The sequence below is a fragment of the Epinephelus moara genome, chromosome 5 (genome assembly GCF_006386435.1).
Source record: "Epinephelus moara isolate mb chromosome 5, YSFRI_EMoa_1.0, whole genome shotgun sequence".
Taxonomy (NCBI): Eukaryota; Metazoa; Chordata; class Actinopteri; order Perciformes; family Serranidae; genus Epinephelus; species Epinephelus moara.
Genome location: NC_065510.1, coordinates 39056941 through 39066249, shown reverse-complemented (window position 1 = coordinate 39066249; position 9309 = coordinate 39056941). Strand labels below are relative to the sequence as shown.

At 40.4% G+C, this 9309-nt stretch overlaps 1 protein-coding gene across 6 annotated transcripts; it reads left to right on the top strand.

The window, feature by feature from the left end:
• The first annotated feature begins 6 nt into the window (after positions 1 to 6).
• Positions 7 to 4438, top strand: LOC126390681 (myoglobin-like). Of its 6 annotated transcripts, none has more exons than XM_050045092.1 (5): positions 7 to 1650; positions 1760 to 1807; positions 3258 to 3365; positions 3529 to 3748; positions 3924 to 4438. In XM_050045092.1, the coding sequence occupies exons 2-5, from the start codon at positions 1791 to 1793 to the stop codon at positions 4062 to 4064; spliced, it is 486 nt and encodes a 161-aa protein (XP_049901049.1). In that variant the 5' UTR covers positions 7 to 1650; positions 1760 to 1790; the 3' UTR covers positions 4065 to 4438. The 6 variants fall into 6 exon arrangements, with proteins under 6 accessions (XP_049901049.1, XP_049901046.1, XP_049901048.1 ...); XM_050045089.1 differs by having other exon boundaries at positions 1760 to 1902; XM_050045091.1 differs by having other exon boundaries at positions 7 to 1658.
• Positions 4439 to 9309: the final 4871 nt, after the last annotated feature.

Below are 9309 nucleotides of genomic sequence, written 5' to 3'. Positions count from 1 at the left end.
TGTTAATTAAGTCACATTATTTAACATAATTATTAATTATTAATAATAATTATTAATTATTTCCGATAGCCAATTTAACCCCAACATATTTGGTGCCTCCGTGTGAAGCCTAAGGTGTTGACCCCAACATTTTTGGTGCCGCCATGTGAGATGAATATATGTTGATTCACAACAGGTGATATAGTGATATGTGAAACTAGACAAGCTTAGGCATCCCTCGGTTCCAGTCATGTTGACGTGGGCTAAACAACGCTGCTTTTGGCGAGGGAAAAACTGTCATGACTAATTTGAGCACTGAAAATGTATGATGACTTACTGTAAATGTGTAAAAAGAGAGTGAAAGTGCTGGTATTTGTGTTTTCATTCACATTCATGGACTCCTTATTGTCCTTCAAGTTTATGCCTTAACAATGTTTGGTTGTATGACAGATAATCGCCATGATAATAACCTAACTATGAATAGCATTTGTGTGTGTGTGTGTGTGTGTGTGTGTGTGTTAGTACATGCATGCAGACGTGACACCAGGCACAGTGCCTCCAGTCACTGGCGGGGGGGAGTCTGAAGTCTGACCAACTGTTGACAGAACAGAGGTCAGAACACTTACAGATATTCAACAGGACAGAGGACTCGGGTCTAATCTGTGAAACACAGGACATTATTTTCATTTTAAATGAGGAACAGTCAAGGGGCTGGTACCACATGTATTCTTGATTTTCTAAAATCTACAAAGTGATATTTTAAAGCTATAGTGCATAACTTCTACAGGTCCATAAATGTCCGTTTCACCCAAGCCACTACTAGAGGAGATGACACAATGCTGATTAAGCCGATTGGCTCCTCTAACATCTCGCGGTATTTTTCAATATATATCATTTTTAGTTTGTGGGTCGACCGGCGACATTCCCGCGCTGGCACACAGGAAATGCTTCCTCACAACAAGAAGGGTGGGGGAGGAAGAGCGGAGAGTGTCATTGCAAGAGGTAGAGCACAGGTAGAAAGAGAAAGCAACATGGCGGAGAAGCGGCCGAGACACAGTTCAGAAGTGGATCCTACCACAAAGGCAAGTGTTACTCTGTGTACATGGAAGTGCCGCCGGGCTTATTAGTTGTAATAACGCATTATCCGCTGGGAGGCGACAGAAGTTACGCACTATAGCTTTAATATACATCTTGGATCATGAAATGTTTGTCTCCTTAGCTTGGATGCTCAGTGGCACTATACAGCTGAGAGTGGGGTTGGGTCATATAGTTAAAAATCATTGTTCTATCATTATTATTTTCAGCATCACTATTTCAACAAGATTTTTTTGCAATTTGCAGTTGTCCCAGGGGAGCAGCCAGACCCAAATAACCCCAATGACATGACTTAAAAGGAGCTTGAATGGCTCACCCAGTATGGGGAAACTGGAGCCCTGTTCTGGAGCCAGACCTGGGGGCAGCTGGCCGGCGAGCATCTGGTGGCTGGGCTTTGGGCCATGGGGCTTAGCCTGAACAAACATCATGGAGCCGCTGCACTGTGGGCCCACCATCCACAGGGATAGGCATTGGGGCCAGGAACCCTGGCACACCGACCCCTGGCATTGACAACCAGCTCTAGGGACATGGAATGTTACCTCTTTGGTGGAGAAGGAAGTGGAGTTGGTACAGAAGGTGGAACGGTACCAACTAGATATAGCTGAGCTCAGCTCTATATACAATTGCATATACAATTACCGATGTCAGTCTCACTCTGCATGTGTGTATGTGTGTCATTTGACAGATCGTGAGCTGGGACTTTGAGGTGCACATGGATGTTGTTCTGTAGTGTGTAAGCTAGCTAACCATATTCTGTCTGTTGGCTATGTCGGGCGCACTAAAGTGTGAAAAGCAGAGGAGGAGCAAGAAAGAGAGGAGGATGGTGATGTAAGATCAGGTCACATTACCATCAGCAAGTAATTAAATATGAATAATAATGATAAATAACAAATAAATATAATGAATATCATGAGGTCACTGTTTAACGATAATGGTACTGAAACAGCACACCTTATTGTAATCCACATTTCTCTGTTCTGTTCTCTTCTCTGTAGTTTTCTCCTCGAATCTGTCTTGCATCTCCATACGGTCTATAGACTGCATTAGAGCTCTGATTCTCTGTCCAAACTAGATTGGGCCCAACCTGACCCGACCAGCTAGGTTTCGGGCGGGCTGGGCTGTAATTTCTCATTCTTTCCCTGGGCTTGAAGTGGGCAGGGTTACTGCACCGTGTACACTACCAAGGTGCGCAGCCCGCAGTCTTTCATCTTGTGCCAGACGAGATGAAAGACTACCTAACAGAAGGAAGAAAGGAAGGAGAAGTGGTGTGATGAAATGAGTCAACCTTTAGCTTGTAGTCAGTTGTTTAATATTGAATATATAGGCTGCCAAACCTGCTGCCATCAAAGAACTATGGGTGGAGGAGACATTGATTATTGCTGTGTCTAACCAGCCAATATTATGATATTGGCCATGAAAACTGTCAACTGCCCCACGAGAGATGCTGCCTGTCTGCCAGTGTCGGGAAGCAGCCATAACGAGTAAATAATTGGAAAACAATCAGTCAGTAACATCACATTTCAAGCTATCTATCAGCAGGCTAGCTAACATTAGCTAGCAAGCTAGCTTTCCATGTGCATAACACCTGGCATTGCCACCATTCAGCATGAAAACTGTCTGGGCAGGCAATGGTCACTCACCTGCATTCGCTCATGTGTGACCGTACCCTAACTTAAAAGTTAGTACCCTGAACTGATGTTAAGTCATTACACGAGTCCATATTATTCATAAAAGTGTTTTTATTACAGCTGGATCAGAAGCAGCCAGTATAATGTTTCCTCACATTCAATTATTTAATAGTCATCCTTCAATTCCAAGTTTCAGTATAACCAAGATAGCCTAAATGATCAGCCCTGCTTTTAATATCTTTATTTCATTAAATTAAAAGTGTCCAAGTATCCAAATTAAATCTGATTTAACTTCACATGAGTCATGCAGGGCTACGCAGAGGTTATGTGACCGACTACATGAGAGCAACTGAGGTAGTAGAAGTATTCATCTGTTCCTTGTAATGACTTGCCCTTTAATTTTATGATTTCTGGCTACTGGCCATCAAATTAAATGTATAAAAAAAAGTAGGTGTGAAAAGGAGGTGTGACCTTGTTGTGACTTTGCTTTACTCTGATTGTTCTCTTATTTCTCGAGCAGAATCGGTCATCAGTTCTCATATTGGTGTTTTCCAGACACGTCTCTTCATCTCCTCAGACCATGGCTGACTATGGCATATTGGTTAAACATTGGGGTAAAGTGGAGGCAGACTACGATGGCCACGGGAGCCTGTTTATGACCCGGTGAGTGGCTCCAACAAGATAAGATTATTCTTTTCTGTAGGTTATTTCGTCACTTAACTGTTCCATCATAACTTCTGTAAGTTTTATTTGTCAGTGTGAGGACATGAGCTCAGTGTCCTTAGTGGTACCACAGCCCTGTTTTTCACACTTCCTTTCTTCTCAGTTTATTCAAGAAGCACCCAGATACCCAGAAGATGTTCCCCAAGTTTGCTGACATCGCCCAGGCTGACATGGCTAGTAATGCACATGTTACTGCCCTGGGTTCTGCCGTGCTTAAGAAACTGGGTGAGGTGCTGAAGGCCGAAGGCAACCACGCTGCCATCCTCAAACCTGTGGCCAAAAGCCATGCAGAGAAGCTCAAGATCCCATTTGATAAACTTCAGGTGAGGATGATATACATGAGGGAAAATTTTAATTTAAGTAGACCACTGTGGTGTGACCTTTTTTCCCCACAGTCTGTTTAACTAGAAGTTGCATCTCTTCCATTTCATCTTTTTTGTGTCCTCCAACCTGATTTTAAAGAAGTTTGTGCGATTTTTATTTGTATTTTCTCTTCAGTTGCTGATCGATGTGGCTGCTGAAATCATAAAGGAGAGGGCAGAACTGGATGCCGATGGGCAGCAAGCCCTGAAGGGAATGATGGCTGTTGTCCATGCCGACTTCAAGGCCACCTACAAAGAGCTGGGCCTCATCACCTGAAGATGAAAATCATATCAAAGTCATGTAAGACGCAGATGAGAGACAAAAAAATTATTATTATTTTTTTTTTATCTTTGGTAAACAACTATTCTGCAATGAAATGAAATTTATTACAGCACCACCGTAAATTACATCCTTAAATAATACTATGAAGATCATAAAGAACAGAATGCATCTTTTATTGCAGCATTATTGTGTTGAATTCTGTGTAATGGTGTAGGTTTTTCTGTTACTGTATCCACTCCTAACTGTAACTGTAACTGTTTTTATTACAGTTAAATGAGGTTGATATTTTTGCTGGGAGTCTTGACTAACAACAAAACTGTAAACCTTTTCAATATATTACCAATAAAATTCTGTCACTCTGCTCTGCTCATTATTGTTTTTAAGTTTTATTCCTTTCCTGAAAACTAAAAACACACACTATACGCATGTGTTTGGGTATTCTCCAAAACTGCAGGAATTTCGGGAGAACATTAAAAGCAAAATAACTGTTATGTCAGTCATTCCAGCGTATCATATGTTGGGATAATAGAGGTATACTCTGGGAAAATGAAAACTGTTTCTTAGATGAAAAATCAGCCTGTTACACTGGAACAATGGACTAAGAGACAGAGACGGGTGTGGGCCTACATAAGGGAAGGAATGACTGCACAATTTTAAATGAAAAATGATTTTTTGCGCAGGGATGGACACTTGTATTTTTTTAATTCTAGCTAAATAAAAGAGTATTCAATATTCAAAACAAGAAATATATATATACTTAATATCTAAAAATATATAAAATATCTAAGCCTTTTATTACTATCTTCTTTTTATCTGTTAATTTCTTGTAATAACTTTAATACCCTCTTTAAGGGACAGTTCACCTCAAATCAAAAATACAAATTTTATTCTTACCTCTAGTGCTATTTAACTTTGTTTGGTTGAGTCTGTTAGTTTTGTGCAGGTCTGAGAGATCATTGTTCTGCAGAGTTGCTGTGCAGCATCATGTTCTTAATAGCCCTGATATGCAGCAAGCAGACCAATATTTGTGGATACCAGAGCACAGTATAGAGCAGAATTATTTGTCATACATTCAGGAGGCAGAGAAATGTCCTTGTAGAGATTGTTTTTGTACATTACGTTCAAAGAAATAAAGCAGTTTTAACCTATAAGAACCCACACCCATTTCTCCTCGAAGGAAAATTATGGGGGTCATAATTCTGACTAAAACGATCCCAAAGAAAACATTCCTGACATTTAAAAAAAAAAAAAAAAATGTCACCCCCCAGTGTCAAAGATCTGTAAAGTGACTCATACGTCACATTGGGCATTAATGGTAAATTTAATCCTCAATATAAAATGAGTTTGCTTGACAGTCTTTTCTTGCTTAGTAACACAGTTAGGTCTTTTTATTTGGATTTCCACAAGTGTGTCAAAATAATAACTTTACCTCTGGGGTTCAACCACAAAATCTGCGGCCACGCCTATCACATTTCACAGGCCAGTGTGCAACTTGGTCCAAGCGAACATCATCAGGAACTCCAAATCGAACTCTCTTGGGCAGTGGTGTAGTGGTAATTGATGAGGTGGGTGTACTACTAGGTAGATAGGTAGGTTACTGATGAGGAAGTGGGCATACTCTCCTATATATTACAGTGGATGTTTAGCTAATAGGTGGGTATACTGTAACTGGATAGAAAAAGAAGTGGGTATACCCCGTATACCTGAGTATACCCTCCACTACACCACTGTTTTCGGATGGTGGAGGTGGAGATGTGGTGCTGAGTGATGGGCGACCCCTTTGTGAGTGCAAGAGAATAAGGCTTGATGCCACCTCTGCCTGGAAGCTCCTTTATTTCATTGGCTTGTTGACTTCAAGTAATTTACAGTTGCAATGGTAGAGCAACCATGCAATTACCAATGCAAGCATTATGGTCTGCCAGAACAGGTACAGGCACACACAGGAACAGGAGTTGTGCTCCTCTGGGGTGACTTCCAGGAATTGTTTTTGCGAAACATCTTGAGCCAGGGGCGGATCTTCCAACACTTATCCTCTGCTTGGCTGTTTGACAAATCAGTGTTATCAGTGAAATGTAGGGATCAGAGGTGGGTAGAGTAGCCAAGTATTGTACTCAAGTAAGAGTACTGATACTTTAGAAAAATATTACTCAAGTAAAAGTAAAAAGTAGTCATAAAAATAATTACTTGAGTAAAAGTAAAAGAGTATTTGGTGAAAAAACTACTCAAGTACTGAGTAACTGTTGAGTAATGTTTGATTTATTTGTAAAATAAGAACATGAACGTAATCAATCAATCAAAAATAATAATCTCCAAATTCATGTATTTTAAACGATACCCCTTTAACTAAAACAAAAAATAAATTAAATCTTTACAAACATAAATCAAGGCACAAGAAACACAAATATATTCTTATACTGTACATATATATATATATATATATATATGTAATTATGTACTCAGAGGTGGGTAGAGTAGCCAAATATTGTACTCAAGTAAGAATATTGTTGCTTTAAAACAATATAACTCAAGTAAAAGTAAAAAGTATTTTGCATTAAAACTACTCTGAAAAGTACAATTTATCCAAAAAGTTACTCAAGTAAATGTAACTGAGTAAATGTAACTAGTTACTACTCACCTCTGGTAGGGTGAAAACGATTGTGTGACATGTTGTCGGCCACCATGGAACATCCTGTGTCATTTTCCCAGTAGGCTTGATTCCCTGGCAGCTGACAAAGACCCATGCATAGGTAGAGGCAAATCAATATTTCCAGTTCCTTAAGAGTGGTGTTAACATTACTGTGGTGTTCAGATTTTTGTACACTGTACAGATTTGTTTGTTCTTTCAGTAACTTGAGCATGTCTGCTGTAATGAACTTCCTGAAATACTCCAGAATGGTGTGAGGAGTATCTGGAGGTGTGGCACTCTGACCTTTAAATGTACATTCAGGGGCTTCAAATTGTTTCTTTCTCCAAGAGAACTGTTTTTTTCCTTTAACACCAGTATTTTGCTGCCCAGGATTCATCTTGGGTTGTGGTTCCTCAGCTACATCACTTGATTCACAATCGTCTGAATCACACTAGACTCATCACTCTCTATGTCTTTGCTGCTGGGAGTATAGTCAGGGTCCTCAGGGTCTTCATCTGAGCTATCTTTACATCCCTCAAACTCATTGTCATCTCCTTGGATGACTGCTAGTGCATCTTGAGCACTTCACAACTTCTTGCTATTCATGCTACAAAAACAAATACAATGGTGATAAGATATAGACAATATATTTTGTAGTAGAATCTTGTTTGTTAATTTATTTTACTTACTGAGGAGCAACAATTGTTTCTTAATTTAATTAAGCTAAATTATCACAGCAGAACATTACATTTTTTTCTTATTGTGACAAATACGTCACATGAGATTTTTTGTTTAAAGACCCGGTGTGATGTATGTGTCACAGCGATATTTTTTCCTCATTTGGTTTATATCAAATTGTTCAAAGAATGTGATCAGGACAGGATAAATACTATCAGGGATTTGTAATTGAAGGAAAACAATTGATAAATGGCTTGAATCTTACTTTTGGAAACAAAAAATAAGCTTTTTAAAATTAGCTAGTTCTGTAACATGTGCTCGTCAGGCACACAGACATCTTGGAAATGTTGTCATGGTAACATAAACTCACATGACGTGTCACATGACCACATCAGGATGTTCACTATGTGTCACTTAGGGACTCCATGGGTTAAAATGGGGGAAACAGTTGAAAAGGGAAATTTCCACCACATTTAAAGAGGTGGTGACACCTGTGTCACAGTGGGTTTAATGTGTTTAGTGACAAGATCACCAAATGAAAACTACTATTAACAAAAAAAGCACTATTGGGAAAAATAAAAATCAGATACCTGTCCTCAAAGAAATATGGAAGAATATTGAAGAAATATAAGTCTTGTTTACACTCTCTGTATTACCATATGACAGCTTTAGGAGCATCAAAACAGTGTATCTGATTTCACTGAACATGAGGCTACAGCGGTTACATGACAGGTGCCGTGAAAACAACTGAGGTCATGTATCCACTTATTTCTTGTTATGACTTGTCCTGTAATCCAGTGGTTTATGACTGTTTGCCATCAAACAAACAGGACAAATTCCAAAACAAAGTAGGTGTGATAAAGTAGGTGTGAACTTACAAGAAACCTCTCAGAGACAAGATCTGTTGATTGTTTTGAGGCCCCATTGAGAGGCTGTTTACACGCCGGCTATTTTCATAAACGGACATTTCACCGTCTCCGTTTTCAAAAAGATCTTCGTTTACACTTACCTGTGTATATATACACAAGAGCATGCCAAACCTGTAGGTGGCAGTGTAACGAGAAGCTCAAGCCTTCCATGTATCCATTGTCACCATAGCAACATAGGTCGCACTTTTGACACAGGCGCAAGTTCCGGCGCATACTGTGACGTCGGCTGCCTATAACTCTGTTTATCTCCGTTTGTCTCAGTTTACACGCAAACGCACAACCGGAGTTTTCCAAAATCTCCACTCTGGCCGGAGTTTTTAGAAAGACTCGTTTTCAGAGGAGAAATCTCCGTTTGCGTGTAAACGAAGGGCACAAACGAAGGAAGATGTCTCCGTTTATCAAAATCACCGTGTACGTGTAAACGGCCTCTTATATGACAGCGATTTCAACTGAAAACGGTAAACTTTAGCTGCGTTTTGGCCGATCATTTACACGACAGCGGCGTTTTGGGTGCCTGAAAACGCAACGTTCTGAAAACGGGTTCCAGAGTGCAACTTTTTGGAAACGGCAGCATTGTCATGTAAACTTGCAATACGCAGTTCCTCTGAAAACGGAGACTTTTCGCACATGCGCATTACGGTTCCAGTCACTAGGCATGCCGACCGTCACAACAACAATGGTGAGCTCTGTTTGTGCTGCTCACCCTGTTGATTTGAAGTGAAGTGTAGATCTGTTACTGTAGCAACTCCACCTTGTCGTCCATCCAGACAAAATTATCTGTGCATGCTTTCGCCATTGTGGCATTGGCAGGTAGTGGCACGACAAAATTATCTGTGCATGCTTTCGCCATTGTGGCATTGGCAGGTAGTGGCACCGCAGTGGCAATCTGTGGCAGTCTGTGGCAATCTGTGGCATCTCCTGGCACCCGCTCGGCAGTTCAGAAACGCCTCCCTTGACTCGCTGCCAATAAGGGCGGGGCCACATTTCCTGGGAAAACCCACTGGTC